This window comes from Artemia franciscana, chromosome 1 (assembly GCF_032884065.1).
Source record: "Artemia franciscana chromosome 1, ASM3288406v1, whole genome shotgun sequence".
Lineage (NCBI taxonomy): Eukaryota > Metazoa > Arthropoda > Branchiopoda > Anostraca > Artemiidae > Artemia > Artemia franciscana.
In genome coordinates, this window is record NC_088863.1 from 21,083,240 (window position 1) to 21,099,449 (window position 16,210).

The 16,210-nt window shown below is 35.8% G+C and overlaps 1 protein-coding gene across 5 annotated transcripts in view; it reads left to right on the forward strand.

Annotated features, from left to right (window-relative positions):
- The window catches only part of LOC136026799 (KN motif and ankyrin repeat domain-containing protein 1-like), a 147,455-nt gene that overhangs the window by 60,469 nt on the left and 70,776 nt on the right, over nt 1-16,210 (forward strand). For all 5 annotated transcript variants that reach the window (XM_065703508.1, XM_065703516.1, XM_065703501.1 and 2 more), the window contains one exon: nt 8,205-8,335. In XM_065703508.1, the coding sequence (XP_065559580.1) occupies nt 8,205-8,335 (131 nt within the window). The remainder of the gene's footprint in view (nt 1-8,204; nt 8,336-16,210) is intronic.

The following is a 16,210-nucleotide window of genomic DNA, read 5'->3' on the forward strand; positions in this document are numbered from 1 at the left end:
ATCCTCCACCCCTGAAAACATAACCCACCCGAACAAAAATCCTGATACGGCTTTGAATTTTGATCTTTTTACACATTAGGTCAAAAAAGACACAACCCTTCTATGGGCTTCCTATGAAACCTTATCTACCCTAGGATTGTTGTAATTGTAAAGAGATCAAAATACTTAATAAGTCGGTTTCTGTCATCCATAAGTGCCACATAGCACTAAAAATGACACTTTTCGTGCCACTTCTTAAATGGAGAAGCTTGAAAGTATAAAACGGTACCATTGTAATAGTTATGGTCCTAAACCGTTAAATGGAGATTTACAAGAACTCCTCCCCTAAAATCCCCCTCCCAGCCCCCTTAGTAAGTCTCATAAGTACTTGGGAGAATTCACTATGTACTTTTTAACACCGTCAGCCGACGTTTGGGCTCGCAAAATGATTTTTAAAATATCGAATGTTCTTAAGAGGAAGAAATGCATAGAAGAACAAATAATTGAATCTCAAAATTCCAAATGACTACTCCCTGATGTGCTCCCTCCCCTCGTCCTGTCCGTAAAAGTTGAGCTTCGCCAAATATAGTTTAATGCTCTTACTCTGTATAATAGAAGCTTTTTTTTAACCCAATGTTTTATAACAGCCAATTAGAAATGATTTCGCTTAATAAGGTCCAATAACTATGCTTTTGGTGATGACATAGCTCTCCTTAGTCTTTGGGAAAAGGGCTCTATGCAACACAACTTGGTCGTACAAGAACAAATAGATTGAATTCGATCATCAGCCACTGTAGTTCAGTTACTAGCGCGTTAGACGTTGAATCAGAATGGCAAGGGTTCAATTCCTTAATCAGGCATTTCTATTTCAATCATGGTTTTCTGCCTCATACACGATTATTTTTCATCTAATTCACTATTTTTGTTAATTTTTTTGTGAAATGTTCCATACACTATTTGGAACAAATTACGCTCGAACCCCAACCCCTTGCCACTTAGGGGCTGGAGAAGTGTAGGCATATGGATCTGGAACCCCTCAAAGTTGTATCTTCAAAGAGAGATTACTTCTTGTCATATTTATTTATTCATATTATTTCCTTTTTTACTATTCATAAGACAGAATAAAACTATTTGTAATGCATATGGAGTAATCATAGCACTAAGAACCTATTAGCATTTTTGTGTGGTATTTTTCTGGTTGTCCGGTTACTTTCCAGGTTGTTCTTGTTTATTGCTATTACCTGTATACCAGTATGTCTAATGTATTTTTTTGTTTTTATCAGATGGGAGGGGGGAGATGTTCAGTGAAATAAGTTAGACATGCCAAAATTATGCTTAGTTTTGGAAACCTAAAAAATTTTCTTTAGAAAAACAGTCAGTCTTTCCTAACTGTCGAGGTTGCCACCTTCAAAAATCGTGTACATGATTTTGTGTAGCTTTGGATATCCAGTCCTGAAAGCTTCAATCTTATATCATAATAATGGTCCAAGTTTATTACAAGCTGCTGTTTCTGGAATAAGAGGAGGATACACACAACTGAAACAGATTCCCAGGCCTAAATTTGTGCCACATATCCAGGACACAAATATTTGTTGGACAGAGGACATGGGAACACAGCTCAATGAAAAGGCCATATGGCCTTAATATTACCCTCACAAAATCAAAAATATTCATGCATATGAAGAATATATTCATGCATACGAGTGTCCCCAAAGGTTGGACAAGCATAGGCTAACCATCCGGTAGAGGTAAGGACAGGGCATCCAAGCAAAAGTCCAAAATATTAAGGATTGTCATTTTTTATTGCAGTGTTGGTCCAATGCTAAAAAAGGGTGTAAGGGCAAATTATTTATAATTTCAATCATTTTACCAACTTTCCCAAAGGAACACTCAAAAGGATCCTGTAAAGGGATTTAAGTTGTTAAGAATTTTCTTATTGTCATTAAATGTTTTTTGTTGTACTTTATTTTGTATGAAAGACATTTAAACCAAACTGAGTGTCTTTAAGTTTAACTCCTTTGAATACTGCTTAATTGCTCGGCAATATTTGAAATTCCATCAAAAGCTAAATAATTTTTTTCGACTGAAAGTGAGGAGCGACATTAAAACTTAAAATGAACAGAAATTATTCCGTATACGAGGATGTTAAAAGATCATTGCAGTGTTGCTTATACGTTAAATTTAGATTAAAAGTGGGCAAAGATTAATTTAAAAAAACAAAGCTTTTTTCAGGGAAGTAAAGAGCAAAGTTGAAACTTAAAGCGAACAAAAATTATTGCTTCACAGTCTATCTAACATATATCAATAAAGCTAGTACAAATAAACCAAATAATCATATTTCCATGTGTTTATAGGATTATAGGAAACTAGCGCTTTACTGAAAACACAAAACAATATAGGAGTTTTGGTACAGTAAAAGTAAACCGATCAATTCCACTTTTTACCGTATACAAATAAAGCATTTTTTGAATAATACTAAAGTATATTTCTTACAACTTAAGATTGTTTATTACTCACTATAGGTATTATAGCTGCTGAGACCGTAATGTTACCTGATAAATGAATCCAATATTTCTGTATGCTGTTCAGTGACTTTGCGGTTATTAAAAAACTTTATTTTTATTATATTTTTTTTTAAGATAATTTTTATTGTATGCTGAAAGTTACTGATGTCACAGCTGGTGTAAGACTATGAAAAGCTTTACAGGTTAGTTTGTTATTGTCAGGCTACGTACTCACTTTTAACTAACAAATCAACATTCTTGTTTTTTATACTTGGTTTCTGAGTTTTCAGTAAAGCGCTAGTTTTCTATAATCCTACAAACATAGGGAAATATGATTATTTGGTTTATTTTTACTAGCTTTACTGACATATGGTTGATAGACTGTGAAGGAATAATTTTTGTTCGTTTGAAGTTTCAATTTCGCTCTTGGTAAATATTTCGTTGTTCGTATTATTGACCTACAAATAAATTGATCATACCACTAGATGCCATTTTTTATGCTCTTTCGAAATATAATAATTACTTTTCTTGCAAATTCAATTTTAAGCCCTTTTAGGACCCTTGAAAATGATAATTTCATTCTATATTTTTTGGACTTAAATATGGTTTGTAACATTTGTTTCAAGCTTACTTTTTCATTATAAATCCATTTTGTGAAAGTTGTATAATTCCAAATATTGATTTTTCCAAGATTAAGTCCCCTAAAAAAAAATTCAAAACGAGTCTGCCATGCTATCTTCTTCTGTAAGACCGCTTAAAAACTGCCGTTTCTCCTATATGTCGAAAAAATACCAAAGCCAACAGAAGAATCTTGGCGGACGGAAAAATAGATAAATTGTTTTGAATATTTTATCCAACTTTGTCGTAATAAATTAATGTTCTTGGATTATATAACTTCAAAAAAACGGATTTATAATCAAATATTAAACTTGTAATCCGTGGTTTAAGCCTTCTTTACATCCAAAAATTAGAAATATCTGGTCATTTTTAAGGGTCCAAAAAGGGCTAAAATTTGAATTTGCGAGAGAAGTGATTATTATATTCGTAAAGAGCATAAAAAGGCATCGAGTGGTATATTTGCTTTATTCATAAGTCAATAACATGAACAGCTAAATATTTACTTCGCTCTTTACTTTCCTAAAAAACTTTATTTTTTAAATTAATTTATTCTAACATTAACTGTCATTATAGCTAAAACCGAAGCGGAAGCGTGTTTCCTGATTCACATGATAGGTGAAAGGCTATGAGAAAAACAAGCTCCAGGTCTTGATATAATCACTTAATTTTGCAATCCTCATATTTAATCGTGATATTTGCCGATTTTCCTCTTTAGTCTTTTGTAACCTTTGTACGAAGAAAATACGGTGTATTTTCTTTTCAAAATCTGTCTCACTGTATTTTAAACCATTCTAGTGCTAGAGTTGACGGCTATTTCCTCCTTAATGATTTATCCTAAAAGTCTAATGTTGATTTGCAGTATAGCTAATTCACGTAAGTAAGCATGCATTTAATTCTTATATTTGACACTTGTTTTATTTATTTTTTACTTTGATTAGTGTAAGTAGAAAGGAAAACAGGTTTCTGTTGAAAAAAAAAAAATTATTGCTTATTTCGTTGAAAGAACACAATTTTCTAATACAGAAATGGACATGCCGTTTTTCTGTATTCAAAAATTACGCAATAAGAATAACTTCTTTTAAGATTAAGAAATTAATATAAACTTTGTAGCACAAAAGGTTGTTGAAAAGTATTTCAATGACCGGGAATGAGGGGAGCATTGTTAAAAAGGAGAAAGGGAGATGGCGAGCCCAATACCTTTAACTTGGCCTACAGATATACATTTTTTTTTAATATGAAGAAGAATATGTCAGGTCCCTGCCCCTCTTTTTTCCATTGACATCACCACATTAGCTTTAGATGAGATTGAAAAGCTCAGACTGAAGAGTACCGAAAAGGGATTTGCTTGCGCCTATGGATCTTCCTGGTAGCAACCATTTCGAGGAACAAGGAACAACGCTACTTGTGTATTATTCAGAACACACTCAATAGGCGAAGTTAGGTTCTTTCGTGAAACAAACTACGATGCAGGTACATTTTATGAGAAAATCCAGTGTCATAGCCACAAAGACAAAACTCAATTTAGTTTGCTACGCATTGTGATAGAAGATAGTGTCTGAAAATGGTTTTTGAAATGAAGATTTGGGATTTGCCAAAGACTGAAAAAGAGGCAATTATATTTTTCCAGGATAAGGGGCTGTTGCCCATAACAAAAGAGTGCGTCAATGGACACAACATGACTTTATACTCTTACGAGAAGGAACAAATTGTGATAAAAGATACCTAACATAACTTCACTTATTGAGTGTGTTCTGAATAATACACAAGTACCGGAACAACTTTCCTGCCCTACCATGCATTACCAGCTGTAGTGACAAATTAGGCAGAATTTTGCCAATTAAGTAATGTCATTTTCAAAACTACATGTAAAATTGAGAATCCTCTCAGTTACGGTCGAGGTGAATCTCCCTGCATTTTTATTGGGGTGGGGGCTAGTGGGGTCTATATCTGGATAGTCAAGGGGTATTGGATATATAATATTCTTTTCCCACACTACTGGGGGAGCTGTCCCCCAAACGACGCTTCTAGCTTACTGCTTTAACTTGTTCCCAAAAGACTAGATAGTTATATCATTGAATTCATTAGATTCAGATTCATCCATTAACCGAGCCGGAAATTGTTATATAATTTATATTCATTTATGAAATAAATTATTATTTAGACCCAGATCTAAACTTGCTCATAAAATAGGAACATTTTCCAGTTTTCTCGCGTTTCTGACACATTCGCCTATGGATCTTTGTGGTAGCAACCTTATCGAGGAACAAGCAACAATTTTCCTGCCCTACTATGCATTCCCAGATGTTGTGACAAATTAGGCAGAATTTTACCAATTAAGTAATGTCATTTTCAAAAGTACATGTAAAACTGAGAATTCTCTCAGTTACGGTCAGGGGTGGATCTCCAGCATTTTTATTTGGGGGGCAAGAAGGGTCCATATCTGGATAGTCAAGGGGCATGGGATATATAAATTTTTTCTCCACATTATTGGGGAGCTGCTCCCAAACAACGCCCCTGATAAGATGGTATAAAGATTTACTGAGAACCCAATGGTCCTCAGGTTGAACTCTGACCGTCAGAAGGAAATCTGTTTATTTGAGCCATTCTAGCTGAGTGGCTAGCACGCTAGACTTGAAATCCTTTGTTCGTGAGGACGGGGGTTCGAGCTCTTGTGGTGCTGGTTATTTGTTTAGGAATAGGTGTGTGTAGCATGACTCTCTCAAACACAATTGACCGAGCTGTAAATAGGTACCTAGAGACATCTAGTGAAGGTAAACAGGAATGGTGTGCGAAAGAACTTGGTGGTTGGTAATGGTGGACCTGACCTCTCCTGGCTGGCGTAAAATCTTGATTAGCGCCTCCCCATGTTTTTTAAAATTTGCACGCCATATTCCAACAAAATGTTTATTTATTAGCAAATTTTCGATTTATTCAAATTTGACCCTTTCGTTTACTCCACCCTCTGCAATATTATTAATTATCTTGTTCCTATTGATTGCTTCTAATTCTTCGAGTTCTATGCTCGTTAACAATAAATTATTTAGTCGCTCCTGGCTCATAGTCGATCTAACCTTTCTTACTAATTGACGTGAGTGCTGATACCCCTCCTTTTTCAGCTTTGAAAAAGTTAAAAATAGACCTTCCTCTGGTGTCGATGGGATCACGGCAAAGATGCTGAAGACATACCCTCGAAGCCGCTTAACTGTTTAAAATGCTCTCCTAGTGGTTGTCTGGAATATCTAAATAGTGCCAAAAAATTCGATCAGGGACATACTGGTCAAACCAGGGGCGTTGAAAACATGCGCCTTTAAAGAAAACTGAACATGTCGTGGTAGGAAAAGGTCACGAACATTGAAGTTTGCCGGAAAACTGGTCAGCCATTAGCTGCTGGCCTTTTGAAGCGTAGGAGATGGACGTAGGTGTACCTTGAACACGTCTTTCGTATGGTAGAGAATGGATTCCCACCTACATCTTATGGGTTGTGACCTTAAGAGAGTTGCAAAAGAGGTTGTCCAAGACATGCATTGTGACGAGAGAATAAATATGTTTTGAGTAGAGGGGAGATGACTCTCCAACCATAATGGGAGGACACCAGGACTGCAACTCAGCTCTGTGATGTCTGAAAAGGTTTCGTAGATACCCTTTGTGCCATTCCTGGCTCTGGGGGATCTGAGGTTAACGAGCCTCATTACTGGCCACTGACACTACAATCGCTAATGATATTTGATAGGCAACTCTTACGTTTGTAAAGATCCCTTCATCTCCGTGTTGCGTTGTTATTTCTAACACCAATAGGTTTCTTTAAGGAAATATGTCGGTGTTGAATTATTTTCTTCTTGTCTTGGAGTTCGTGGAACAACTGAAAGGGATCTATATCATTGCAATCTTTTACTATTTTCAAGGAGTGATTGTGAAGATATAGGAAAAATGAAACTGTTGAATTCAGTTTACTTAAAATTGCTACCAGTAGCAAATTAGAAAAGGATCAGAGCCATCAGATGTTTTATTTGAAATTTTGCGCCCCTAAATTAGCTCTGCGCGGTGGAAATGCCCCCTGGCGTCCAGCCTCGTTGCAAATCCTGGCTGATGGGCCATGAAACGGAGATCAGCACCGCTAGTAGGGACTGTAAAGTCCAACGCTGTCTTATTTACCTTTTTTGTTTAAAGCGGACAACACTTTCGAAGTAGTATTTCTCGGGTTCTACCAACAATTGAGATCGAGGACAGGTTCTCTAGAGCAGGGATATTCTATTGTAAAAGATATGAAAGTGAGTCATAGACAAAAATGTTGAATTAGCTTTATTCCCCATGCATTTGACAAACCTAATTATCGTCTTTTGTTTCATGACATATTTTGATTTTTTGGCCTTAATCTCTCGATAATGACCGACCCCAGTATTATAGAGGGACCATCGAAACAAAGAAGTACATTTATAATGACCTTGCTCTCAAGTTTCAAAGAGATGAGGATGAAATTTCCTTGAACTATTTACAAACACACTTATTGAATCTTAAATCTCTCTAAGTGAAAAAGCTATATATTTCGGAACAGGATGCAAATATAACTACGTCTAGACTCAAGGTGCAGCTGAAGCTAATCTAAAATTCATCTACAGTCAAATGTGTAAATGGCAATCTCTCTTGCGGTTTGTTTGCAGTCACCTTTTAGCTCCTTTTTACATTTTTTTTTCTATTTATTTGTGTTTTTAGCTATTATAGATTTTTTGTTCTGTTGCTTTTTTTCCGCTCTGAAAACGGCAGAGTGGAGACTCCGCTGAGATGTTGTTTTTCGTTCTTCAAGTGCCAAAACAACAGTTGTTAACTGGCCAAAAATGCTCCGTCGGTTTTGCTTCATTGTTTTTCTAAAGTTGGACCCTCATGCGGGGGAGAGGTTGATGAATGAAACTTTGGACGTAATGAAAAGGAGAATCAGCATGCACAGATGTCCACTTGGTACGGCGATTAATTGTTTTCATAAAGAATTTTGTGTTTAGATTAAACTGTTTTAGTTTTTAAGTTTATAATGTTTATGTGTTCAAGTTCATTTTGTATTTTCCTATTTGTATTCCAGAAGACATTGAAATTAATGTCATTTTATTTTAGATACCCCAAGAATCTAAAGACTCTGCCAAGGTTGATGGCGAGTTGTACGACGTGTTGGGACGTTTTGAAGCAACGCTTGAAGAATCAAAATCTCGTCATGCAAGTCCGGCAAATTCTCTCTCTCGCAATAGGTAATTATCCTTCGTTTATTACCTTTAGAAGGTCAACATTCCTTTTTTATTTGCTATTAAATCCAATTTTACCATCAGAAGAATTGTAAGAAAACAAAAAAGAATTTGTGTAATTCTGCTTTTTTTGCCAATATCTCTGGTCGTGATTCATATGCTCACGCTCAAAACTTGCCCGTCAATTAGAATTTGTTTTCTCGATTTTTTGCTCACTCTCTCTCTCTCTCGATCTTCTAGGACTAATGGTTGAATACAATCACCCTGGGAAAAAATTTAAATACATACGCACCCTTCATCTTTCTTATGGCAAACAAAATGCAAAATTCCATATTTTTGATTAATATGAGCTTGGAACCCCTACAGTTTGGTTCTCTGATTCGCTGAATCTGATAGTGCGATTACATTTCGATCACTTGACTTCTTGGGAGTGTTTCCGCTTATACTTGAAAATCGTGAAAATTTTCTCAGGCTCGTAGCGTTTGATGAGTAACATTATAATATTAAACTTAGTAGAAATTATATATTTTGAATCAGCAAAAAAATATTTTTTTGGTGTATCTATGGTTATTAAAATTCCATTTTTTAGGGTTATGTTTACTCTTGGGCCGAGTCACTTCTTATTTACAGTTCATTACCACGAACTGTTTGACGACGTTGAACTTACGTTACTACAATTTCGATGCGAAAAGAGAAAAAATGTAAGAAACGTAATAATTCTAGTATAATGTTTCCAATTCGATGGGTCCTTATATGTTTATGAATGAAGGTTTTTTTATTACCCATCTGTAAACAAAAAAAAGAAAACGATTGAGTACAATAAAAAAAGGAAAACAAAACAAACATGTACAAAAATATTCTCAAATTACTAATAACACCAAATCTAAAATGGTGCGCCCTTCCACGGCTGAGAAGAGGGGTGGTTACTCAGTTTCTGAAACTGTTCATCCCCGGCCTGAAGCGGTTTCACCACAGCGAAATGGTTAACGATATACTTATTCATGAACCGCCGAGGGGCCTGAAGCGGAAACTTCGCGTACTTAAAATAGCACTTTCGCAACACGCGTCTCTCAGACTCAGTAAAAATGTCCAAAAATGGGGTCAAATACGGAATATGCAGGGAAGCCACACTAGTATATATTGGAGAAAGGGCTTTCCGTTCCAGGTTAAGTTCCTTTGTAACCACAATAGCATAAGAAATTCTAATGTGGCGTTCAGCATTCTGACGCAAAAACTTTCATGTATTCTTATAGTGGTTATACTTTTAGTAGTATACTATATGTTTGCTAGACTTTCACTTAGTTCTTGTATTTTTTTTCTACTTATCATTTAGTTCCATGTGGTTATACTTTCCACTTTTTTATATATTTCTGCGTATAGACTTTATGTGCACGTATTGCCGTCCCTTTAAAGTATTAAATAAAAAAAAACTAATTTTTTTAGCTGAAAGTAAGGAGCGACATTAAAACTTAAAACGAACAGAAATTACTCCGTATATGAAATGGGTTGTCCCCTCCACAATCCCTCGCTCTTTACGCTAAAGCTTTTAATTGTTTTAAAAAGTAGAATTGTGGCAAAAAGTCAAACTTTAGCGTAAAGAGCGAGGGATTGTGGAGGGGACAACCCATTTCATATACGGAGTAATTTCTGTTCGTTTTAAGTTTTAATGTCGCTCCTTACTTTCAGCTAAAAAAATTAGTTTTTTTTTATTTCATTTCTGAACGTTTTTGAATTAATGCATGTTTGGTTTTGGCTCTCCGCACATAAATTATTAAAATGAAATTTGCATATTAATTCCTTTTTTGGCTAAATGGCTTTCTCTTAGTTTTGATCAGATGATTTTGAGAAATAAGGGGTGAGGAAGGAGGCCTAGTTGCCCTGTAATTTTTCGGTTACTTAAAAAGGCAACTAGAACTTTTAATTTTAACGAACGTTTTTATTAGTAAAAAATATGCGTAACTTAAGAATTAACTTACGTAACAAACTTTCATAACCTTATATTTTTATTATGTATACGAGGGGGTTTGTACCCTCGTTAATACCTCGCTCTTTACACTAAATCGTAAGTTTTGTCCCAATTCTTTAAGAATGACCCCTGAATCAGAAAGGCCGTAGAATAAATAGTTGAAATTACTAAAAATACTTTAGCATAAAGAGCAAGGTATTTATCTCCTCCTAAATACCTCGCTCTTTATGCTAAAGTATTTTTAGAACCCCTCATATGCGTAATAATCTCTGTTCGTTTTAAGTTTCAATGCTACTTCTTCCTTTCATTTGAAAAAAACGTTTTCATGTTTATTTTTCATTGTTTTCTTATAGTAATGCTAGAGAATCCTGCGCCCTTTTCATTGAATTTTTCTTCCCCCATGACAGATTCCTCCAAGGAAAGATCCTCCAACATAGCCCCCTCTCCTGAGCCCCACCCCCAAATAAAATAAAATCCCCCTGAAAACGTCTGTACACTTCCCAATAACCATTACTATATGTAAACACTGGTCAAAGTTTGTAACTTGCAGCCCCTCCCCCAGGGATTGTGGGGGAGTAAGTCATCCCCAAAGACATAGTTATTATGGTTTCCGACTATGTTGAACAAAATGGCTATCTCAAAATTTTGATCCGTTGACTTTGGGAAAAAATGAGCGTGAGAGGGGGCCTAAATGCCCTCCAAATTTTTTGGTCACTTAAAAAGGGCACTAGAACTTTTCATTTCCGTTAGAATGAGCCCTCTTGCGACATTCTAGGACCACTTGGTCGATACGATGACCCCTGGGAAAAAAAAAAAAAAAAACAAAAAAAAACAAACAAATAAACACGCACCCGTGATTTGTCTTCTGGCAAAAAATACAAAATTCCACATTTTTGTAGATAAGAGCTTGAAACTTCTACAGTAGGGTTCTCTGATACGCTGAATCTGATGGTGTCATTTTCGTTAAGATCCTACGATTTTTAGGGGGTGTTTCCCCCTATTTTCATAAATAAGGCAAATTTTCTCAGGCTCGTAACTTTTGATGGGTAGGACTAAACTTGGTGAAACTTATATATTTAAAATCAGCATTAAAATGCGATTCTTTTGATGTAGCTATTGATATCAAAATTCAATTCTTTAGAGTTTTGGTTACTATTGAGCCGGGTCGCTCCTTACTACAGTTCGTTACCACGAACTGTTTGAAAGGAAATATAAATAGATTTATTACCATACAACTTTTAATATGGTTGTAAAAAAATGTTTTTTTTTGCTTTCCACTTTCCTGTAGCTGTGAACGTGTCATATATGAACAACATTATTTGTCACACATGTTTTCTAACACACTTGAAAGTATGGGAGTTTTTCAAACTTAGAAATTTGGGAATTTAAAAATAACTAAAAAATCTGCTCATCCTAAGACATGCTTTTATAAGAAAAAGCTGTGTTTCAATCTGATGCGATTTTGCTTTCACTTAAAAAGAGCAAAAAAATAACTAAAAACTTAAAATTGCTTAATAGAAGAAAATTTAATCACAGTGACACTTAGACCTGTGTCTGATTTGCTCTTTGGTTTTGGTATCTAAGATATGTTAGCTATTCTTAAAGAACATTAAAATTTTTAAATACAGTGAATTTAAAATATTAAATTCTTAAAGTACAGATGATAATGTTTGTAAATAAAAAGCGCATCAATTTTCTAGTTTATTATTGCTTGCGTAATGGTAATCACGGTACTTGTATGATATACCCCCTCCCTAATATTCTTCTAATGTTTCTCTGACGCTCAATCCTAGTGAAATATGCCAAAGTAAGAAAAAAATATAATATTCTAGAAATAAATTTGGGCTATATATTTGCAAATTACGGGGGCGGGGTAAAGTATAACCGGTCTGCATGCCTAATGTGTTAGTTACAATTATTATGCATATTATGTAGTAAGAATTGTTTTCTAACTTCATATTGTCTAAATACTTAACCCCCTCCCCCTTGTACAAATTTAAAGCCCGGATTATATATTTTCCATATATTCTGTCACTTCTCTTTGTCTTTTCTCACGCTAAGCTGAAAGAAACAAACGGAAAAAAACGGTTCTATAATATATCAAAGAACAACTTGAGCGGTAGGGGGTTTATCACACAAGTACCGTAATCACCTATTAATAATACGACCTATAAATTTCAACCTCGGATCGGCCTTAGATTGTTGAGAGCTGATCAAGCGTCTATTTTTTAAAGTAGTAGACCGGAGTAAAATTGAAATTCTGTTTTTGCGTCAGTTTGATTTAATTTTTAGTTCATTACACGTTTTCTTTCTCTATTGCTTTAATTTAATCGTGTTTGGAATATCCACTTGAAAACCAATAAACTATTATTTCTGGAAAATTGCCTCACAAAGGAGTGTCATTCTTGCGTCCCGTCATGTTGTATATTTTTCTCGAGTACTTACCTCATTCTATTTAATAGTTTTTGATCATGGTTGCAGTGTCAGATGCAACCTAGTAAATAAGGTTTCTTTATAAATCGGTCATTGATAAGAGGTCAAATGCGAAGTAATAAAAGGTAAAATTACAATGTTCTTATCATTTGTGTATTTGAGGTTTAAAACATTTTTTAATTATGTTTATGTTGTGTCAAGTCTATTATAATTTACGTCTTTATCGGAAAAGGATGTTATTTTTTTAAAGTTAGGGTTCAAGTTTCTCATTCTTAATTTTTATATCTTTAATAAGACATCTTATTACGTGATACGGTGCTTGTCGGTTATTGAAAAAAAAACGAGAATTACGCTTAGATTACATCTCAGAAAACCGGTTTCATAGCTACGAAAACAAGTGATGTATGATACAGTGCATTGGACGTAGACAGCATGCATTGCAGCCGTTTTTTATGAAACAGACGTAAACGCCATTTTGGAAGACATTGAAATATTAGCACTCTATGGTAAATTTTCGCTTTTTTCCATTGGTGCCATCTATGTTTGTCTAAGTTAAACGGTTTAGAATGTTGAACAGACGTATATCCACCAATTCTCTTGTTTTTACTAACTTTTGTCACGTGTCTAACTTTTGTAACTTTTGTCATTCCTTTGTCACGTGGCTGAATATACGTCTTTGTCTTTTGCCAAGAAAATGCACTTACGTCTGTTTCAAATGATCGTATTATAAGTTATGGTTGACATACGTCTCTCTCAGTCGGATACTAGAGCACCGTTCGTCTGTTTTAATTGTAAAGCTAAGTCAAAACTATTTAGGTTTTAGTGAACTTGTCTTAGTTCATCCAAAGCTGGGTGAAGGAACATACCTCAAAGAGCTCGGACCATGGTCCAAAGGTCTCATGACATAGCTGCCAAAACGTAAAGATAAGTCTGATTTGTCTTTGTAAAGTTTAACTGAAAAGGAATGTGATTGGGAATTTAGGTACCCATGACTTATTAACTTGAAGATGCTTGAAGATCCGATCCAAATGCGTTACTTTTCTCTGCAGCTATTCATGAATAACCAATTTTCAAATAGTGGAATTTCACTGTGGTTTGTGAAAGCTCTGTCTGCTTTTGTCTGTGTTGTATCACAAAAAAACAACTATTCAACAGTTCACGAAAACAATTCATAAAAACCAATGTTCACGCAGTGTGCCAAACTTCCTGGAGCTGACCACTGACCACAGAAAAGAAGCGTCTGTACCGAGAATCGACTTTCCCGCGTGATAGTAGGATTTTGCGCTGTGAGAGCGACTTTAGATATTCTGAACGTTATATAAGGGTAAACAGTGAAAAAAAATCCCTTAACACAATCAGCATAATGAAGTATATTTAGTTGAGTGATACAAATATAAGTTGGCTTTTCAGTTAAACTTTAAGGTTGCTCGATTAACACTTAGTTCACTGCAGTCTAGTTGTCTTACTTTTGCAGTCCTGTTGGATTTATTGGTTTTACTGTTTTGCTTGGTTTACTTCTCTTGTACTGTAAGACAAGTGATAATCAAGGGTTGAGGGTCCTTTTCACTAAAATATTATGTCGTTCTTAATACATATGCCTTATCGTTTTTACAAAAAGTCAAGTGGTTTGGAAGATAGGCAAAATGCTTTGTGAATTTTGCTTCCAGGCCAGTCAATGGACTGGGGAGAGTTTAGCGGGGACGTTAACGAGTAGGTGGACGGTTGCCTTGGAATAAAGGAGACTGGGAAATGTTACACTCGTGCTGTTATTTGTTTGGAAGTAATTGGCAAGCAAAATTGGAAGTGATTGGCAAGCAAAAACGCTATAAATAGCAACTGTTCGGTAGCGATTTCCTGAGTTGGAACTATCTTTTTTTCCCTTTAGGGCAAAGATTGAAATGCCTGATGTATCCAGTTTCAACCAGTCAACAATTCAAGAAATAAACGGTACTGGAATCGTTGCAGAACATTGCGAAGCTGAAATCTTGCACGACAAAGAGATTGGTGACACGAACAAATCTCGATTAACTGAAACATACATTCTCGTCGGGAGAACTCTGGCATCCAACGGAGAAGTAGAAGATATGGACATCTTCGGGCTAACAGATATTCTTGTTGAAACAAATGATATGAGCTTTGCACCCCTTCTCAATCATGCTTTTGAGACAATTTAGACAGCTTCAGTCTTGCAGTATCCGCAGCATTATCAAGTGACATCCAAGAAGATCAGACTCTCTCGATGAATACAACTTCCACTTTTTCTTCTATCCAAGTTGTCTCAGCTGATGCTGTTGAAGATGTCCTGCCATTAGCATTGAATCTTGAAGTGTCAGCAATATCAAGTGACATCCCAGAAGATCAGACTCTCTCGATGAAAAATACTTCTACTTTGTCTTCTATCCACGTCTTCGCAGCTGATGCTACTGAGTATGTCCTGCCATTAGTACAGGGACTACTTGACACTGAAGCCGACCAGCCCAGGTCACTTATCAGTGAAAATGAGCTTAGTCCATTATTCGTTCAACAAGTTTGCGTATTCAGTCAGCTGCAGAACCAGTTATTGACACTGACAACGAAGTGTTTTTAATCAAAAGAATACCCATTCTCTCTTGGTGTGATTGGGAAATGTAAGCTTTAGTGCTCACTGATTACCGAGGAGCTGCGAGAAAGGCTAAATCAATCCTTCTGGTCGATTGGATTTGAGCAGAAACCCAAGTCGCTTAAGCTGTACATGACAGCCAGCAAGCCAAAGCGAAGGCGAGTCTTATTTGCAGAAAATTCTTCCATTAGAACGAACAGATCTACAATGTTTTACTTCCCAGTTGATTTTGAACTGAAGAGGGTCTGCAAACAAACGTTTTTGGCAATCCTGGGCTACCCCCCGAAAACCAACAAGATCATTCAGCATGTTCTTCTTAAGTACGCAGAAGATCCTCTCAAACTCGGTGGAATGGTGGACAAATGAGGAAAGGCTGAGAGAGAGCATGCAGAGACAAAGAATGCTCGTTAAACGACACATTATGACATTTGAGCCTTCTATGACGCACTATAGGCGCGAGCACTGTCCTAACATGAAATATCTCTCGAGGAAAGTTACAGTTACTTTCCTAGTAAAGGATTCTAAAGAAAAAAATCCCGCAGTGGAGATTGGTCTGAATATGTATCGAGAAGAACTGAAGAAATAACATGTCTCCTTGAAAATGCCTTCTATTGAAGAATGTGATACCTGCTCACACCTATCAGCCAAAATCAGTGCCGGATCAGCCTCTGAAATTGAGGTAACAAAGCTGGAAAAGCATCAAGAGAAGTAAAAAAGTGAGGAACCTTTACGCTACTGACGCCAATCGTGTATGACAAAACACCGAAAGGGTTTAAAGCTTCAACTTGCAGAAGATCCTTCTTCTGCCCATGATGCCGTCTTCAAAAGACGCTTTTTTCATCATTCGTCACCTTACTTTCAACGAGACCTTTGCATCAGTTGG